At 39.8% G+C, this 20,996-nt stretch overlaps 1 protein-coding gene across 1 annotated transcript in view; it reads left to right on the top strand.

Moving 5' to 3' along the window:
* Positions 1-20,996, top strand: part of SLX4IP (SLX4 interacting protein) — a 194,865-nt gene that overhangs the window by 1,845 nt on the left and 172,024 nt on the right. Inside the window, 2 exon segments of the mRNA XM_045885398.3 lie at positions 16,533-16,573; positions 18,755-18,810. Coding sequence (XP_045741354.1) covers positions 18,784-18,810 — 27 coding nt within the window. The 5' untranslated portion in view covers positions 16,533-16,573; positions 18,755-18,783.

Here is a 20,996-nt window from a genome sequence, read left to right as displayed (position 1 = left end):
TCAGGTCATGATCCCAGGGTCCTGGGATGGAGCCCCGCATCGGGCTCCCTGCTCCGCGGGGAGCCTGCTTCTCCCTCTCCCACTCCCCCTGCTTGTGTTCCCTCTCTCGCTGTGTCTCTCTCTGTCAAATAAATAAATAAAATCTTAAAAAAAAAAAAAAAAGATCCACTGAATCAGAATCTTTTCTAGGGAGTGCACCTTAAAATTCAAGGGGCATTAATTCAGGACATGAACTAAAGATACAGAATGGCTCTTTTCAACCTGTGTTTCTTAAACAGTTAACAATATATTGTCAGTTTATTCCATGTTTTACATGCGGTGGGCATATGACATGTTTTCCTGGGCTTTTATTTTTTTACTTTTATTTATTTATTTTTTGAGAGAGAGAGTGGGAGGGAGGGGTCAAGGGAGAGATTGAGCCCCAAGTCGGGCTCCACTGCTATGGAGCCCGACTTGGGGCTCAATCTCTGAAGCCTGAGATCATGACCTGAGCCGAAACCGAGAGTCTGATGCTTAACTGACTGAGCCACCCAGGCGCCCCTTTCTTGTGCTTTTTATCCATCAACTTGATGTCAAGAAAACAATTTAGTGTTCTAAAAAATCGAGAATTTGTCAGTCTGGTATATTATTATGTAACTGTTGTCACGGCAACACCTGTGTGCATATTTTTCCTCTGTGCATATTTTTATTTTAATTTATTACAAGTTGAATTCAAAAGCCTGCATGTGTTCAACAGTTCAGTATTGACTTGGAAAACCTTGGGCCATGCTTTACCAAAGTTTTTTGTGGCATCTAGCTCTCTTCTGTCTTCTAGTTTCTAGTGAGAAATCTAATCATTTAAAAAAAAGATTCCTGGCCGGTATCTGCCGAGTTTTAGACCCTGTGGATGGAATTTAGGAACCAGTAAGGTGTTTGAGAGAACAGCAAATTACTTTTATGTTTTTCACATGCTGTGTTTAGATTTTTTAAATCCCAGACGGATTTACTTAAAATAATTAGGAATTTGAAAGCATTGGAGAGAATTGGACTGGAAATGTAGTGAACTAGCTTCCCAGGAACCAGTCAGCTTGCCATTTATTTATTCTGTGCTCAGTAAGTTGTCCAGCTTTTCTTGTCCTTTTTCCACCTAGTAATTTGGAAAAGAATGAAGGTTGTGTTGTTTTTTTATTTAGCCTCATGTGAGTTTTTCAAAATGCAGCAAATACTGAAGTTTTGTGTAAGTATAATATGTATTGCTTTTGATCTTCACATATTGTATCTTATATTGTGTGTGCCAGTAGAACACAATGGGTAAGGAAATAAACTTCAGAGCCATATTCCCTGGGTTCAGATCCTAGCTCCTCCAGGTACTAGCCGAGTGACCTTGAACGGATTACTTAACTCTCTGTGCTTCCATCTTTTCATCTGTAAAATAGGGTTGATAAGAGGGTTAAGTAAGTTAATAAAAGAAAAGTGCTTAAAACAATGCCTGGCGCATGATCACACCTATGTACATATTAATCATTGTTTTTTGTTATTATAATTAAATCTTTGGGTTATTAAAGTTTTGTTCATTCATGAAAATCACTAAGGGAAAAGGTATCACAGTTCCATGACTTTAGGACATGTACCGGTTGGGAAGAGAGGCAGGTGGTCTAAATGTACTAGGAAGACAGATTTTTTTTAAAAAATGGTCTTTTTAAATAGCCTTATTGAGGAATATAGACATATCTTGCTTTATTGTGCTTTGCAGATATTGTTTTTTTTTTTTTTTTTTTTTTTAACATATTGAAGGTTCAGGGCAACCCTGCGCTGAGCAAGTCTTTTGGTGCCATTTTTCTAACAGCATTTGCTTGCTTCATGTCTCTGTGTTATATTTTGGTAATTCTCACAGTATTTCAAACTTTTTCATTATATTTGTTACGGTGCTCTGTGATCATTGATTTCAGCTTGCTGAAAGCTCAGGTGAAGGTTAACACTTTTTAGCGATAAGGTTTTTTTAATTAAGGTATATACATTGTTTTTTTTTATACATAATGCTGGGCCACATTTAATAGACTATATGGTAAAACTTAAACATCATTTTTTTTTTAAGGAATATAAAACTTTATTGACCACTGTTTACTAGTATTTACAATAAACAGCATACAGATGGATAATATTCTGACTACAAAGTTACTGTTTTTCCTGGTTCTGCTGAACCAGCAACTCAAATACTGAGAAGATTGAGACTACATGTCAGGAATAAGCTGGGGTAGGGACGCCTGGGTGGCTCAGTGGTTAAGCATCTGCCCTGGGCTCAGGTCATGATCCTGCGGTCCTCGGATCGGGCCCCACATCAGGCTCCCTGCTCAGCAGAGGAGTCTGCTTCTCCCTCTCCCTCTGCCCCTTCCCCGGCTGTGCCCGCCCTCTCTCTCTCACTCTCTCTTTCAAATAAATAAATAAAATCTAAAAAAAAAAAAAAGGAATAAGTTGGGATAAAGAAAAAACATGCAGGCCAAGAATTCAGATTATAGAAGTCTGTCCACCCGTTTATTCTAGCAGGTGCTAAATTGCCGGTATCTCTACCCATCTGATTATGATTAGGTTTCCATGAACAAAGTCTTAGCTATTCCATGAATCATGACCTTTTAGGCAGTACAGCACAGGGATTTCAACTTCTTGAAAAGGAATGGTTCACTAGAAGGAACCTTTCAATGTCCATTTAAGTTTGTCCATTTAAGTTTTGCTTACCTAAGGTCTAGTTTTGTCATTTGAGTGGGGAGGTTGTTGGTGGCGATAAAATTTTCCTTTCAGGGATCTTGCAAATAAACTTGCATTTATATGACTATAGATATGCATATGTATTCTGATGTGGCTTATTTTAAATTGCCCAATTTAAATTGTTTACATAATATTTTAATTGTCCAATTAATTACAAAACGTGAAAGGTTAGGGCTTCAGGAAAAATTTCAATTTAATTTTAAATTATTTCTTTTTTAAAAATTTTTTTATTTTTAAAGATTTTATTTATTTACTTAGCACAGAGGGAGAGGGAGAAGCAGATCTCCCACTGATCAGGGAGCCCGACGCAGGGCTCAATCCCAGGATCATGACCTGAGCCCAAGGCAAACGCTTACCTGGCTGAGCCACCCAGGCACCCTTTAAGTGTTTTATTTCTTAAGTTACTGAAAATGATAGTATCCCAGAAACACAGGTTTATCCATGGTTATAAAATGCTTCCCATTCACTACACGTCGGTCCAGTACTTTTTCCACCACAAATTCTTCAGACTCTGCCTCTTCTACTTTTTTACTTTTTTCATTCTCTTTCCCATTTTTTGCAATGTAGTAGTCTTATTTGAGGCCATTTTTTTTATTGCAGACTTGCATAGCTATTATTCACCCCTCTGAACTGCTCCAAGTCCCTGGTCTTAAACATGACTTTTATATGCACTGGAGAACCAAAAATTCATGTGATTCACTTCATTGTGATAATTACTTTATTGTGGTGGTGTGGAGCTGAACCAGGAATATCACCATGTTATGTCTGTAACTGTCGTATAGTAAGCTGCACATATTTAAAGTGTGTAGTTTGATGTGCTTGACATATATACGGGTAAAACCATCACCACAATCAAGGTACGTTCCCCCAAGTGAACATATCTGTATCCCCCAAATTTCCTTTTGCTGTTTTATAATCCCTCTTCCTGCTCTCTTCCAGGCAACCACTCATTTGCTCTCTGTCATGATAGATGTCACTGTAGATAAGTTTGCATTTCCTAGCTTATCTAAAAAGAACCTTACAGTACATGCTGTTTTTTGGTCGAAGTCCTGAGAGTCTGGTTTCTTTTCATGATTGAGAGCCTTCTTTGTTGGAAGTATCAATAGTCATTTTTTTTAATCGCTAGGTAGTATTCTCTTGCTAGATGTCCTGTAATTTGTTTATACATGCACTGGTTGAAGGACTCTGAGGTTGTTCTTATTTTCACAGTACTCCTTTTCACTGCTTTGTTCTTCAGCTTATTTAATTGGGAAAAAAGTCCAATTATTTGGTGTCCATGCCTTCTATGTACACGGAAACCAGGAGTTGACAGTGGTAAAATGGGTATGCATTGGGATTTTTTTTACCTTTGCCTTTGTTAGTTTATGGATTAATGTTTTCTGAGTGAAACATGTTATGGCTTTTTAAAAATGCAAAACGCATTCATTGACTTTTTAGTGGGCTGTAGCTCTTGATGTATACATGCCTAGTCATTTTGAGCTGTGTTAAATCTTTAAAGCCTACTATTTGTATATTACTTTTTGGAGATTGAAAACAATAATGGATGCACACTAAGAAACCTACCCATCAGGCAACAAAGTAGAGATCTAAATGGAGAGTACTGCTCATTTAATGTTGGTGTAGGTACATTTCTAAAGTCTTGGCTTCTCTTATAGAAAAGCAGTGCCTCCTGGTTATTATGGTATTGACATTTTGTGCTTGAATATGTCAGAACTGGTAACTAAAATTGGATTTGACTTATGTTAGTTATAGGATAATATATAGAATATTGGTGTTATAATATCTTAAGACATTTAAGTTCATGTGTGTCACTGTGTTGGTTCTCTAGTTAGAAAAGTTTGGATTTTTTGTTTTGCAATTAAAAAATTATTTTAAAATTTGCATATGCTAAAATTCATTCTTTTTGGTATATGCTTTCATGAATTTTGACCAGTGCACTGAGTTTTGTAACCACGGTGTCAGTCAGAATGCAGGACAAGTTCCCCCCACCCGCTGCCAAAATTCCTTCCTGCTGCTCCCTTAGTACTAACAGTTTCCCATCCCTGGCTTAGCAACCAAAGATCTGCACTCCATCTCTGTAGTTTTCATGAAAGTTGAAAGGATTAGATTTCAAGACAATTATGTTAATAATTATCAGAAGGTTTTTTTTGTACTGTGAAGGTGACTGGAAGACCGTTATCAGAGTGGGGCTTGAGGCTTGCAGTACGAAGTGAGTTGATTAGGTGCTCTTTGTGCCCCGCAATGTTGATAATGATTATGGTTAACAGAGACCAAGGAACTGATGTAGGAAAGATGTTAGAGATGGAAGCCAATGGCCAAGATAGAATTCTTGAGACGTCTTTGGTGCAAAAAGGGGACTATTACAGCACGGGACAGGACCTGTGGGCAGGAAGAGCTGCACTGGTGTCATGAGGAGTGGCCTCATTATATACTTTCAAGTTGGGAGGGGGTTAGGGATAGTGTAAGCCTCTCAGGTATTTTGGAAGCAAGGTTTTCAGGATCCTGAGGGGGCTAGCTATTGTTAGGTAAAGGTCATTTATTACTGTTTAGTAAAAACTCAGTCATGAGACCCTTCAGATGTATATCAGTGGGTCATATGCTTGGGACTGCCAACGTGTGTATCTTGGGGCGTAGAGATAAAGGAAATTTCCAAAGGATTTTTTATATGTTAAAGGAGACTTACAGGGTCCTGAGACCTTATAAGGTCCCCCAATTAAGATTGCCAAAGTGGCAACATCAAGGCAGTTGCGTCTCTAGAGGAATGTCACTCTGCCTGTTTCAAGGACTTGTCAATGGCTGTAAGTATAAGGACATTTAATAATTGTTCTTCTGCCTTTGTTTCCCACATCACCACCACTGATGTCTCAGCAAGTCTACCAAGTATTACCTATCAGATCTTAACTAGTTCTCACAGGACCTCTAGATAGACACTCATTATTATCCCACTTCATAGATAAGAAAATGGGAGACTTAGAGGAATTAAATAGCTTGTCTGAGATCACTTGAAGAGGCAGGATTTGAACACATGTCTGTTTTACTAGAACCTGAAGGCTGTGACTGCCCCTGAGCAGGTGCCTGTATCTGTTTCTGACAAAGTATTAAATAAAAATTAGACTTTGCCTATTAGTGAAGCATCCCATGCCAGGATCAGTGTGGATTTTCTGTGTGCATAGCAGGAAGTGAGGGGCCCAGATCTTGGGCCAATTGGCTGGATTAAGGGCGTAGAGTGACTGAAAGGTAGGGCCATTCCATGGAATTATTTTTGGTAGAGGATTTCAGTATTTGACCTACATTTGAAGACAAAAGGAAAAAAAGTCCTAATGTTTTTGTCACTTGCATTATCCTCCTTCCACTATTGGAGCTTCCCTGTTTGTTTTTTGTCTTGTTTTGTTTTCCTTTTTTACAAGCTGATTTTGGCATTCAAAATTACCATAGGAAGAATAGGAAAAGCTGATTCTTTCTTACAATGACAGTGCCTTTTTATACTTTATCTAAGTTGTCAACAGCAAGATCTTTGCTCATTTGTTAGTTTTCCTTGGTATTTTTGTTAAAGTTTGTGATTCCTTCTTTGATACTGATTTTTGGTTTTTGTGGGGGTTTTTTTGTTAGATTGGGGCAGGGAATTAAATGATTTCTCATTCTTGAATTATGGTTGTTCCTTTAGGAGTCTTAGGGTCTTTATTGTTTTCTGTTTCTGCTCCCATAGTTAGCATAAGTTTTTTTTTTTTTTAAGATGAAAAAGGAAGTATAATAATTTTCTTGATAAAGTTTGAAATCCAGCGATTAGAAACCTAAAGTTAATTTCTAGCCTTCGTAATCTGGAGTAGTTGCTTTGGCTTATGACACAGGCCAGCAAATCTAAAAGGAAGACAAATGTGAACTTCAGAATGTCTTGGATTTTCCCACAGAATAATCTAGAAGGTCACTGACTTTCTTTATTAGCATTTATCTCTGCTTTGTATTTAAATGACAGGACAATCATGTGATAATGTTTAATCTACTTCCATTCCCTCCCAAAATTAATTTTCTTAAGGATCTTAGGATCTTTCCGTCTCTATGAAAGACATTAATGCACACATATTTTTGGTGGGGTCATACTCTATCAAAGTCTCCTCTTTGTGAAAAGAATGACTGTTTTCAGGCCAGAGAAAGTGCGCTCAAGAATGCAGAATAGAGGATGAGATGTTATTTGTAAGATTTATAATACACTTTAACTTCCCAGGCTACTTATGTAAATTATATGTTTCAGATATTTGGAAAATTGATCTTTTTGGAGATTGTCCTGAACTTCTTAAAATCAGGCAGTAAACTAAAAATTCTGCTGAACTTAGACTTGAGCTGGAAGCTCTGACAACAAGACTTTTTTTCCCCCAAAGATTTAATTAATTAATTTTTTTTTTTGAGAGAGAGAGCGAGCGAGAGACAACGAGGTGGGGGGCGGAGAGGGAGAAGCAGGCTCCTCACTGAGCAGGGAGCCTGATGTGGGGCTCCATCCTAGGACCCTGGGATCATGACCTCTGAGCCGAAGCCAGATGCTTAACCAACTGAGCCACCCAGGTGCCCCTGATATCAAGACTTTTTTTTTTTTTTAAAGATTTTATTTATTTATTTGAGAGAGAATGGGAGAGAGAGAGCACATGAGAGGGGGGAGGGTCAGAGGGAGAAGCAGACCCCCTGCTGAGCAAGGAGCCCTATATGGGACTCGATCCAGGGACTCCAGGATCATGACCTGAGCCGAAGGCAGTCGCTTAACCAACTGAGCCACCCAGGCACCCAGCAAGACTTTTTAACATAACACTTTAAACCCTGGGCACTGAGCTTATTGCTCCCTCTTGAAAGCAACTTTAGGCCTAGGAAAATAGTTTTTTATAAGATGCATACTTGCTTTGTGTGTGTGTGTGTGCATGTTCATGATGATCAGTAAAGCAAGTCTAGAAAAACTTAAGGATGTGCCCAGATTTAAAATTGAACGAATACATAGGCTAATATCTTTTCCATTCAAATGAATGTTAGAATGTCTGTATTTTAAAAATAAAAAAAAAAATTATGCAGTGAAAAACTCACATTTATGGCCTACACTTCAACAGTACCTCTGATCTGTTGCCCATTATTTTCAAGAGGAAACACTTGTGATCTTCTGTTTACAAGTTTATGTGTATTACAACTCATTCAACTTAGGCTGCATGATACATTTAACTTGTGTTATTTATGTATTGAAATAGGTCCAGAGTGCTTTGACCTCTTTTTAAGAAAGCTTGTACTGTGGAATTCCACTTAATGTGGAATTTGAAATTTGGGGACAGTAAGGACTTATTAGATAAATAGGTATGAATCTAAAAAACAGAAGTCTGTAGCCCCTTATTTAGTACCATCAACAGGCACAAATCAGCAAACTTTTTTTTTTTTTTTTAAGATTTTATTTATTTATCTGACAGAGGGAGAGTACAAGCAGGGGGAGTGGCAGGGAGAGGGAGAAGCAGGCTCCCGCTGAGTAGAGAGCCTGACGTGGGGCTCAATCCCAGGATGCTGGAATCATGAGCCGAAGGCAGATGCTTAACTGACTAAACCACCCAGGTGCCCCAAGTCAGCAAACCTGTGCCATGCACCAGGTGTCAAAGGAGACAGGGATGGACCTTGTCCTCAAGACACAGTCAGAGGAGAGAGACTGAGGGCTGAAGTTACCTGTAATTCGCTGAGCTAAGCATGGGAGTAGTGATGGTGTGAGGTGCCCATGTGGCCCAGAGAAGAGAGTGATTCAGTCTGGAGATTTATAGAGGCCTCCAAGCAGTAGGTGGTGCCTGAGATGGGTTTCGGAGGATAGCTCCCCTTAAGAAGGAGAGGACATTCTCTAGGACTGCCTGTATGGGTGATGGTGGGGAGAGCTGGAGCTGCATGTTCAAGGACAGATGGTGGAGGTGGCTGTGTGGGGGTCACTGAAGCTGCCGAGTTGCCTGAGCCGGGAGATGGAGGTGTGGGCGGAGGGCGTGTGAAGTGTGGGACATCCCAGCCAACAGTTCTGATTGGAGGACTCCTGCTCAGTTACCTCCAGTTATGGCTTTGGGGATAGAGAAGTGCAAAGATGGAAACAGGAGGTACTTTAAAAGGCTCTGGTTGTGGGGAGCTGCAGGATAACCAGCTCTTTGGGGTCTGGGACTTTTGGCATCTCTAAGTAATGATTTTTCCTTCTCGTGGGAGGCAGATGGGTCCGTCTTTGACTTTCATCTGTTCGGTCCCAGGTGATGGGCTGTGTGCCTGAAGTAAGACAAGAGAGCAGAGTGTGTGCTTTCCCCAGATTCCCTGGTAAATGGTCTTTCTGTATTTAGACTTCATGCTTCTCAGCTTTTAAGAAAGAATAGTGAGAGACATACCCCTCACCTCCCCAAAGGAGGTAAGAGTTATGATTGGTTGTTGTGCAGTGGTTGTAAAGGCATAAATAATAGAAGGGATCAGGAGATTCTTCTAACTCCACTCCCCACCACCTTACCAGATCTGCAGACTTGGCTAGGAGACAGGGGCATCTTGCTCTGGGTACCGCCTCTGCCTATTTTTCTATTGGATTGTTTAATTTTGGACTGTCGTCCTTTGCTGGTTATATGTCTTATAAATTTCTTCTCCCAGTTTGTCAACCCCCCCCCCCCATTTCTTTATGGTGTATTTTGATGAACAGAAGTTTTAATTTTTGTAAGCCTTTTATTTTGAAATAGAGATTCACCAGAAGTTGGCAAAAAAGGGGGGGTGGTCCTGTGTACCTTTCACTCAGTTCCCCCCCCCCATTAGTAGTATCTTGCATGCTTATAGAGCAACTATTAAAGCCAGAGAATTGACATTGGTACAGTACATAGAGTTTATTACATTTAAGCAGTTTTACATGTATTTATTTAGTCCTGTGCCATTTTATCACATGTGTTTGTTCATGAAACCAACACCAACCACAATCAGGGTACGGAACTCCACTGCCATAGGCTCCTTCCTGCTATCTGTTTACATAAAGCCACATACCCCTCCCCCATTCTTAATCCGCGGCAACCTTAATCTGTTATGCACTTCTATCATTTTGTTATTTCAAGAATGTTATATAAGTGGAATCGTGCATTGTATAACCTTTTAAGATTGGCTTTTTTCATTCAGCATAATTCCCTTGAGATCCCTCCAAGCTGTTACCTGTATCAACAGTTCATTCCTTTTTTTGCTGAGTAATACCCTATGATATAGATATACCACCGTCTGTTTAACCATTCACCCATTGAAGGACATCTGGGTTGTTTCCAGTTTTGGGCTATTATGAATAAAGTTTGCCGTGAACATTTGTATGCAGATTTTTATGTGAGCCTAGGTTTTCATTTCTCTGGGATAAACTCCCAAGAGTGAAATTTTTGAGTCATATGTTAAGTGAATACTTAGTTTTATAAGAAATCTACCTCTCGGGCGCCTGGGTGGCTCAGTTGGTTAAGCGACTGCCTTCGGCTCAGGTCATGATCCTGGAGTCCCGGGATCGAGTCCCACATCGGGCTCCCTGCTCGGCAGGGAGTCTGCTTCTCCCTCTGACCCTCCTCCCTCTCATGCTCTCTGTCTCTCATTCTCTCTGTCTCAAATAAATAAATAAAATCTATATATAAAAAAAAAGAAATCTACCTCTCTTCCATTGTGGCTGTATCACGTTTACAGTGCCACTGGCAAAGAGAAATCTATTTTCCCTGCATCCTCATCAACATTTGGTGTTACCACTATTTTTTATTTGCCATTCTGGTAGATATGTAGTGATATCTCACTGGAGTTTTATTCGCATTTCTCTGATGGCTCATGATATTGAGCATCTTTTCATGTGCTTGTTTATCATCTTTGGCGAGATGTCTGTTCATGTCTTTCACCCATTTTCTGACTGGATTGTATTTTTTTTATTGGTGGGTTTTGAGAGTTCTTTATATGTTCTAGTTATAAGACTTTTGTTGGGTATGTGAATTGCAGATATTTTCATCCAGTCTGTAGGGAAATCTACCATTTTAATGTGGCCAAATCTACCATTCTTTTTCTTTATGGTTTGCACTTTTTGTGTCCAGTTAAAAAACTCCTCCTTTACCCTGAGTTCTTGAAAACATTGTCTAAGAGGTTCTGTTTTTTTTACATTTTAGTTTTTAGCCCATCTGTAATTGACTTTTGTGTGTTGTGTGAAATAGTGCTCCAATTTCATCTTTTTCCAAATGGATAAACAGTTGTTCAACCACAGTTTGTTGAATGAATAATCTCTTCATTTCCCACTGATCGGCAGTGCTGCTTCTGTCATCTATGCCCATAAGTGCGGAGGTTTGTTTTCTAGTCTGTGTGGTCTGTCCCCTTGGACTGTTTACCCCTTTGCCAGTACATATTATTTTATTTACTGTAGCACTGTAGTTTTGCTATATCTGGTAAGACAACCCCCCTCCTTTGTTTTTCTTCTCTTCTCCTTTACAAGTATCTTAGTCCTCTTTGCTCTCAGATTCCCTGTTCAGGATTGTGCTAAGAATTACATTAAGTTACTGGGTGTTATACGCAAACAATGAATCATGGAACACTACATCAAAAACCAATGATGTAATGTATGGTGATTAACATAACATAATAAAATTAAAAAAAAAAAGGAATTGTATTAAGTTAGAAGAGCAATTTGAGGAGGTCTTCCACATTTCCTGTTAAATTTATTCTTAGGGACGCCTGGGTGGCTCAGTTGGTTAAGTGTCTGCCTTCATTCAGCTCGGGTCATGATCCCAGGGTCCTGGGATGGAGTTCTGCATCGGGCTCCTTGCCTAGCAGGGAGCCTGCTTTCTTCCTCTGTCTGCCGCTCCCCCTGCTTGTGCTCTCTCTCTCTGACAAATAAATAAAATCTTTTAAAAAGATAAATTTATTCCTAGATATTTTATATTTGCCAATGCTAGTTTAAAAGATTTTAAAATCGACATTTTCTACCTGTTTCAGAGAAATTGCTTTTAATGGTTTGTCATGAAGCATGTTTGCTACATTTTTTGTAGATGCTTTTTTATGATTAAGAAATTTCTTTTTTTTAAGTTTGTTTATATATTTATTTATTTTTAATAATATAATAATTTCTACACCCATTGTGGGGCTTGAACTCATGACCCCAAGATCAAGAGTTGCATGCTCTTCTGACTAAACCAGCCAGGTGCTCCACAATTAAGAAATTTCTTTTCTCAGATTTCTAATGTTCTTTATTTTTTTTCCTACCTCTATTAAAATGACCATGTCTTTTTTTTCCTACTTTAATTTTTTAGTATGGTGATTTTTCTAGTGTTAAACCAACCTTGCACTCCTCTGATAAACCTCACTTGGTTCTGGTGTATTTTTTAAATGTTGTTAGATTCAGATTGCTTCTATTTGTTTAGGTTTCTTGCCTATATGTTCATGTATAGAATTGGCTGTGATTTTCCTTTCCTGTACTGCCCTTGTCTGGTTTTGCTATCAGGGCTTCGTATAATGAGTTGTTGGGGGCTGGGCAGGGTTCCCTCTTTTCTGGGGGGATTTGTAAACTGGTATTATTTGTTCCTTGAACTGCCGTTGGATTTTGGATCACAAATATTTAGAAATAGAAGAGACTTAAGAGTCCACCTCTGTAACATCCTAGTCCTACTGACGCAGAATGAATTAAATGCTGAGGCTCAAATCCAGAGGGCATGGTTCTTTGTACCATGACTCAGCCATTTCATCATTTCAGAAACCCTAAAGTTAAGGTAACATCCATTTTATTACCTTTACACTGAAGTCCATGCAAATCCATGTAAGAGAGGCTTAGAAAATACCCCATTAACCCGACACACTTGGTCTCTTAGGTTGCTAGCCTTATCTGATTAGGTTGCAGAACCTAGCGGAGAAAGGGAGCCTTGGAAGACAGGCACCCTGACAGCTCAAGGAAAGCCTAGGAGAGCTGGCGGGAACCACACTGGTTCCACTGTTGAGTAGCAGCTCCGAGGGGCATTAATCTGTATATTGCCCAGTGGGATGATGGGTGATCACTTTCTTCTGAATATCAAAGAAATATTCACCATGTGGTATTTTTTATGAAAGTCGTAAAGATTCAATATGCTTTTTGGAAAATTTCCCTAAAAACAGCAAAAATAAAATGGTTGGGTGCTCCCCTGCTCCTATTATCTGGAATATTTCTTCATCCAGCAGACATTTCTTGAGCAGCCTCTAGGGTCAAACAGTGCTCTTAGGGCTGTTCACCTTTGAGAACCTGTTCCTACCAGGATGGATAAGAGTGCTTTTACCATATTTGGGAATTAGCAAACTGCTTCAGTTCACCAGTTAGTTCATTTCTAGCGCTTGTCCCTAATGATGTAAGGAAGCAAAAGAAATGTACCTTCCTTATCTAGAATGACTTCAGCAGATTTGCAGGCTCAAGGTCTATCCAGTTGGCTATCTAGATGTGTTTTGGGCTTTATGTTGGTGGGCTTTATTTTTTGTCTATGAAGATGTGTGCCATGTCACATAGCACAATGGTATATTAAATTCATTCAGACTACATTTCCTCAGCTGTGGACCTCCTTCCTCTTCCATTAGCAGGAGAGAACCACCCATCACTCATGTAGCTTTATTTGAAATCTAACTCTGTTGGGATCTTGTGCCTTCGTGGTGGGAATGTGTGTTGAGGGGGGCGGAATGTGGAGGGAGGGAGGGTACACATACCTTGACAGTCCAGTTAACAATCGACCTTGGCAGTTCTGCAGTTGACAGATGGTCTTAGTTTGCCCTCAGCTGAGTTGACAAGACTCTTCTCTCGCCCTTGACTCTCAGCTGTGAGACCCTGACCTGGTCTGACAAGTATACTCTTTAGGGGAATAGAGGGCAGGGTTGAGAGTAGATAGTTTGTGAGTTCTCTCTTAGCCCTAAAGTTGTGACTTTTTGAGCCTCCAAACATTGTGGAAACAAATGAAAAAATGATATACATTGAGAGGCAGAATGCCACATGATATTAAAATGGATTAAAAATTAGCAAAATGTAAAAATATCAAATAGGCAAAGGGAATTAAGAAAAAATATATGTGCAAAATGTATAATACAGTTCCTTTTCCCATGTGGCCTATTTTTACATTAGGGGACCATATTATATAAAAATACATACTATTTGGTCCTAGATTCCTACAGCTCATATTTTTGAGATTGGGCTTTGATGATACTTTTTGAAGAATCCAGTCCTTAAAAAATGCAGCTACTCTTGCTTTACTGATAGAAGTAAAAAGAAAAAAAAAGTGAGTACTTGAAGAAAGAATATTGGAACCTTATTGTGAGTTGAAAAATGTAACCTTCACTGTAATATGGCCCATAATCTAATGCAGATATGGTCTGAAAGCCTTGCTGCAGCCTCCAGTGTGGTCCACCTGTCCTTCGGGAAAGGAAGGACATGTGGGAAAACCAGTGTACAATTAAAAAATAATTTGATCACATGCTTCAGCTTGGTTGGGTACTTGCTGACAAAACTCTGTCTCCCTTTTCTCTATCAGCTGAAGCACTTAAGCACCCTCCAGTGAGGGATTCCCTAAATTCTTGGCAGAAGTTATTCAAACCTAATTTAGTAAATTTAAGGGGACCAATTTTGTGTTTATCAGGCTCAAATAACATAAAGATCTACCTAGTTTTCAGGGCAACCTTTACAAATGTTGTTTTCAAACACATGTTCCTGATTCTCTAGGAGCTTATTTTTTCCATTTACACCTATTTCTAAATGGGGTTACTAGGTGAATGACCTTCAGAATTTTTCTAAATCATATGCACTACATCATTCAGAGAATAGAAATGAATAATTAAAGTGATTTGGGGTTTGGATAAAGATGTTTTTGTCCATTAAAAAAAAAAAAATAGAATCGGGTGCCTGGGTGGCTCAGTTGGTTAAGTATCTGACTTTGCTTGGGTCAGGATCCCAGCCATTGTGAGACCAGGCCCTCTGTAGGGCTCTGCACTCAGCAGGGAGTCTGCTTCTCCCTCTCTCTGTGCCCCTCCCCCCGCTCATGCTCTTTCTCAAATAAATAAAATCTTAAAAAAAATAGAATCAAAGGTTATCACATTTTGAAAAAAAAATCATCCGATTTTAAATCATCACCATTGACTAAGTAGTTGTTAACACTCCTCAAGGGCCTACTGTTTTATACAAGTTTCATCAGGGGTTTTCATATATCATTTTATTTAATCCTTTTGATAATTTTGAGTTAGGTATTACTATCCCTGTTTTTTAAATTAGTAATCTAGGACACAGAAATAAGTGTTTTTCTTGTAATGAAACCAAGTACGCTGAAACCGCACTGTCCATTATGGTAGCCACTGACCACAGGTGTCGAACACTTGACATGTGGCCAGTCCAAATTAAGATGTGCTGGAAACAGAAAATAACACACCTGATGCACCTGACTTCAAAGACTAAGGTAAAACACTAAGAATGTAAATACTTTTATAGTGATTACATGCTGAAATGATAATATGTTGGATTTATTAGGTTAAATAAAAATATTATTAAAATGAATTTCCTCTGTTTCAGTTTATGTTTTTATTAACTGCAACTGCTAGAAAATTGAAAACTACATCTCTGGCTTGCATTCTGTTTCTGTTGTACCATGCTGCTCTAACATCCGTACACACATTGGAACGGGCAGATAGTTCCGTGTACGAGGCTTATGAGTTATGGCCTCCTTTTCACCTCATTCCTTCCTCCAGAGCAGCTCTCTTCACCTTGCTCTTCATGGTGGAGCCAAGTTTAGCATTTAACAGTTGGTTCCATATCACTAAATTACTTGCTGTATTTCTGCTTAACTATTAATCAGTTGCGGTGGTGGTTGTTACTGTTTTATATTGATTTTAGGCTTTGCTTCTGAAACATCCCCTTAGCATTCAAGGGAGCTCTCACTCAGTTTAACCTCTATGCCCCTGCTGTATAATATGCACATACACATATATTCCCCATCCTCGTAATTTTGCTGTAAACGTAACATTGCTTAGGTCAAGATTCAGTGTTTGTTATCATAACTACACATGCTAGCCGTAACTGAGCTGTGTATGAAGTACTCTCTTTATTTTTGGCACAATTTTTATTTATCCTAGGATCAATAATTGCCTAGCTTTCCATGTTCCTGTCCTAATTCAATCTCAGATTCTCCACCAGTTGTCTAAAGTGAGTTTTGCATGCTCGCAGATGCTTTTGAGGATGCATCTCCTGGAGACGTTGAAACTGCTGTAGCCCCCGCTCATGGTTCTCTCCTGGTCTAGCCCATGATCTCATGCAGGGATCTGCTTTCACCAGATCCTAGGATTTCCTCTGCCTTTTGCCTGTCTTGGCCTTCCTCTTTCCTGTATCTTCCTCTTTCTTGGTTAATTTCCTCATTTTGGTGAAGCACATCTTCAGTTAAGCTTCCTGAGAAAGGATGCATGGGACTTAAATTTTTTAAGACCTTGCATGTCTAAAAATGCCCCCTCCCCGTCATGTTTAAATGCAATTGGAGGTTGGAAACAGTTTTCTTTAGAATTTTGAAGATACTTCTCTATTGTCTTTTAGTCTCCGGAGTTGCTTTGAGCCATTTGGAGCCAAACATTCACTGACCACCCCTTCCACCCACCTCCCACCCTCTTTTTAAAGATTTTTTTTTTTAATCTCCAATGCCTGATGTTTTACAGTGATATATGCCCTAATATGAGATGTTTCCATCCTAACTTTCATGTATGGGTCCTTTAATTTTTAATTAAATTTAATTTAATTGTACGGTCCTTTAATTTTTAATTTATTCTCTTATTTTTCATCTTTTTTATTTTTGCTGAAGTTTCTGAATGACTTCCTGAACTTGGTCCTTCAGCACTTCTGGTACGTTTTTTTATTTCAGCCATCACTTTAATTTGTTGTTTTCTGAAAGTTCCTTATTTTTTGTTATTGTATTTATTGCTTTATGGTTGCAATATCTCCTATCTCCCTGATAATAATGATTCTTAAAAAATGGTTTCCTGCTCCCTGCATAGTTTCAGTTTTGGCCAAGTAGTTTCTTTCCTGTTTGTTTTGTTTTCTTTCATGATAGAGTCTTTCCTTAGATGGCAGGTGATTCCTGGTTGTTTACTTGTATTCAAGAGTGGGGTATTAAAAAGATGGAAGGCAGTTCTCCATGCAGATGTGGGGCTTGTGGGTGTTTGCTTCACTTTAGAACCATCCATCTAGGCTGTTTCCTTGGGGAATCCCTGATGTCAGTACTTCTAGATCCTACCTTTTAGGTTAGTCCAGTCCCTGAATGGTTTCAGTCTCATATTTGGAGAGGCTAGGCAGTGTAGAGGGGTGTATTAGACAAGGTTCTCCAGAGACCCAGAACCAATAGAAGGTATATATAATTATTATAGGAATAGGCTCATGCAATTATAGAGACTGAGAAGTTCCATGATCTGCTGTCTGCCAGCTGGAGAACAAGGAAAGCCTGTGTGTAATTCATTCTCAGTCCAAAGCCTGCGAACCAGGAGTGCTTAAGTCTGAGGGCAGGAGAATATGGGTGTCCCAACTCAGAGATCGCGAATTCATCCTTCCTGCACCTTTTGTTCTGTTTGGGCCCTCAGCGGATTGAATGATAACCACCCACACTGGGGAGGGCCATTGGCCTTACTGAGTGCACCAATTCAAATCATGATTTCTTCCAGAAATACCCTCACAGATATGCCCAGAAATAATATCTTATTAGTTGTCTGGGCATCCCTTAGCTCAGATAAGTTGACACATAAAATTAACCATCATAAGGGACATGCGGGTTGGGGAAGATATCAATCAGTTTGTAAATGTTCCCTTAATTTTCTCTTTTTTCAGTAGGGTACCCCCTACTTTATGCTGTGCCTGGTGTTTTCCAGACCAGAGATCCTCTGTCTTACTCTCTCCAAAAAATAATTCTCTACGTTTCTGCAAGGGTGAGAGAGGGCAGTTGACCTGGCTGAGCATAGTAAAGGGGAGTAGACTCTTGAATGATACAGGTTTGAACTGTGTGGGTCTACTTATACATGGATTTTTTTTTTTTTTTTTCGATAAATACAATACGGTCCTGGGGTGCGTAGGTGGCTCAGTCGGTTCAGCGTCTGCCTTCGGCTCAGGTCATGATCCCGGGGTCCTGGGATCAAGCCCCACATCGGGCTCCCTGCTCAGCAGGGAAGCCAGCTTCTCCCTCTCCCTCTGCCTGCTGCTCCCCCCTGCTTGTGCTATCTCTCTCTCGCTATCAAATAAATAAAATCTTTAAAAAAAAAAAGTACTGTAAATGTATTGTCTCATGATTTTGGGGGGGCAGAGGCAGAGGGAGAACAAGAATCTTAAGCAGCTCCATGCCCAGCGTGGAGCCCAACGTAGGGCTCAACCTCACAACCCTGAGATCATGACCTGAGCCAGAGCCAAGAGTCGGACACTTAACCGTCTGAGCCACCCAGGTATTAACCGTCTGAGCCCCAATGGTATTAACTCTTTAAACGTCTGATAGAATACATCTAAGCCTATGCTTTCCTTTGTTGGTGGTTTTTAAGTTTCTAATTCAATATTATATATATATTTCAATAATTTATATATATAAAAAAGTAGGCTCCACTCCCACCGAGCAGCCCAGCATGGGGCTTGAACCCATGACCCTGAGATCAAGAGTCAGATGCCTTACTGACTGAGCCCCCCAAGGCCCCCAATATTTTATATATATATATATTTTTTAAGGTTTTATTTATTTGAGAGAGAGACAGACAGAGATAGTGAGAGAGAGCACGAGCAGGGAGAAGAGGGAGAAACAGGCTTCCCGCTGAGCTGGGAGCCCGATGCGGGGCTCAATCCCAGGATCCTGGGATCATGACCTGAGTCGAAGGCAGATGCTTAATGACTGAGCCACCCAGGCGCCCCAATATAATATATCTTTAAGACTAGTTTTAAGTCAACATTTATCTTGCAAATACTGTTATTTGATTATTCAGCCAACCTTTCTCCTATATATTATCCAAATAGAGATTTTGATATACCTACTTGTAACTTTTTTTCTTCTATTTAAAGGTCTGTAATTACTCTGGAATCAGTAAGCCATGGCGTCAAAGAAATTTGCCGTTAAAGTAAGTAGTGCTTAATAGTCCTTAAAATGGTTAATCATTTTCTAATATAACTGAGTTCTGTGTTCATTGACAGATGAAGCTCTGAACTTGCCTTCTACTCTTTAAATTAGTGTCTTTACTGAAAACTTTAGGTGATTGAAGATTTGCATGTTAAGAATGGGGGGGGGAGAAAAAAATAGTTCATATGGTTATGGGAGTTTCTTGCTTCAAGTCTTCTGTAAGAGCCATTAGGTCATAACTTGGTCCTTAATGTTAAAAATTGTCATTCACATACGTATGTGCGTGACATGATTTTTGATAATGACAAAGCAGATAAAAATGAAGTAGGCAGCAAATGCTGCAGGTGGGTGAATGCCAGGAGAGAGGTCTCTTGCCCGGCTGCCCTCTTTTGTTTTCTTTTTATAAGTATCTCTTCTCTATCCCTTGATGGCTGAGGCTGAGACCTTCTCAGGTGTGGGGGGCTGGGAGAACTATGTGTGAAGGGTGGTGGTAAAGGAGAGGGGAAGAATTGATAAATAGTGGCTGTGAGGTGTCTGAGATGCCTTCACCTATGCTGGCTGTTGAGGACATTTTTTCTGTGCTAGTGTTATATTAAGTAGGTTCAAAACACCAAAACAGACAAATTACAGTAGTTAACCAGATCAGATACTACTTAATATTGTAGTTATATCTTATTTTTACCAAGTCCTGGATTTACAATGTATTTATAAATTTCATTGTTTATCCACGTGTTCTGTAGTATTTCTTTTTATGAGAGATTATAAGTGGTGAACTTTCATCATTTGTCTTTCTAAAAAATGTGGCTTTGTCTTAACTCTAGAAAATTGGTTATAGAAGTCTAGGTTGAGCATTATTTTTCCTTGGCATTTGAAAGATATTTTCCGTTGTCTTCTGGGATCTGTTATGGCAACTGAGAAACTCTGTAGTTATTGATTGATGTTTAAAACCACCTTAAAACTTAGTAGCTTAAAACACAAGCCATTTTTTTCTCTCTTGTGATTGTGTAGGTTGCCTGGTAGCATTTGGGTCATTTCTCTTTTTGATGGTGGCCGGGGCTGCAATTAACTGGGACCCCAGTTCAGCTGGAACATCAAAGATGACATGCTCACACGGCTGTCCCTTGATACTGGCTGTGGTTGGGAGCTCACCTGGGGCTGGTAATTGTTGCCCGACACTTCTCATTCACATGGCTGCTCTTTGTGGCTTGGGCTTCTCCTAGCGTGGTGGCTGAGTTTGAGGGATGGTGTCCCAGAGCAAGAGTTGCTAGAAGAAAGAAGAGAATTTGCCAGTTCTTTGAAGGGTTGGGCTCAGAAGTCTCACTTGGCACTTATACTACATTCTGTTGGTCAGAGCACTCAAAGGGCCCAGGCGAAGGGAAGCTGCAGCTTTTGATGTGAGAAGGAGCATGTGCCCACAGGGAAGCGAAGATTTATGGGGGGGGGGGGGGTGGGGGCATACATTTGTGGAGACTAGTAACTATTTTTTTTAGATTTTATTTATTTATTTGACAGAGAGAGACACAGCGAGAGAGGGAACACAAGCAGGGGGAGTGGGAGAGGGAGAAGCAGGCTTCCTGCAGAGCAGGGAGCCCGATGCGGGGCTCGATCCCAGGACCCTGGGATCATGACCTGAGCTGAAGGCAGACACTTAACGACTGAGCCACCCAGGCGCCCCTGTGATTTCTTTCTTGGTTATCTTGGTTATCAACTTTTTTCTTTCTAGCTGTTCTTAAAATTTTGTTTTTGGCTTTGATGTTTTATAATTTCACTATGAAGCCTGAAGCCATAGACTTGTTTTTATTTATCTGGCTTGGGATGCAATGCACATCTTTATTTGAAAGATGCAAGTCTTTTATCAGTTTTGGAAAATCTCAACCATTTTCTCTTCAGGTACTACCCTTTATCCTCTCTGTTCTCTTCTGGAACTGTTATACTAAGTTTTCTGGGTAGTCTCATGTAATAGTTTCTTATGTGTTGCTAGGGTGATCTTAACTTGTCCAAGGTGGAGCCCCTGCAGGCTGTCTGTCTGCAGAGCTCTGCTAAAACTGGCAGTGGCCCAGTAGAGCAGACAGTTCTGGTCAACTGCAGATTTTGGACCCGAGGTGCCTGATTATGTCAGAGATGAGTCTCTTGATTTCTAGGCCATGCACATGGATGGGGCAGATTCTGCTACCTTATTGCCCCATC

The sequence above is a fragment of the Mirounga angustirostris genome, unplaced genomic scaffold, assembly GCF_029215605.1.
Source record: "Mirounga angustirostris isolate CCGP_5_RB_7025 unplaced genomic scaffold, mMirAng1.0.hap1 SCAF_10, whole genome shotgun sequence".
Taxonomy (NCBI): domain Eukaryota; kingdom Metazoa; phylum Chordata; class Mammalia; order Carnivora; family Phocidae; genus Mirounga; species Mirounga angustirostris.
The sequence above is the reverse complement of the archived record's forward strand: the minus strand, read 5'-3'. Positions and strand labels throughout refer to the sequence as shown.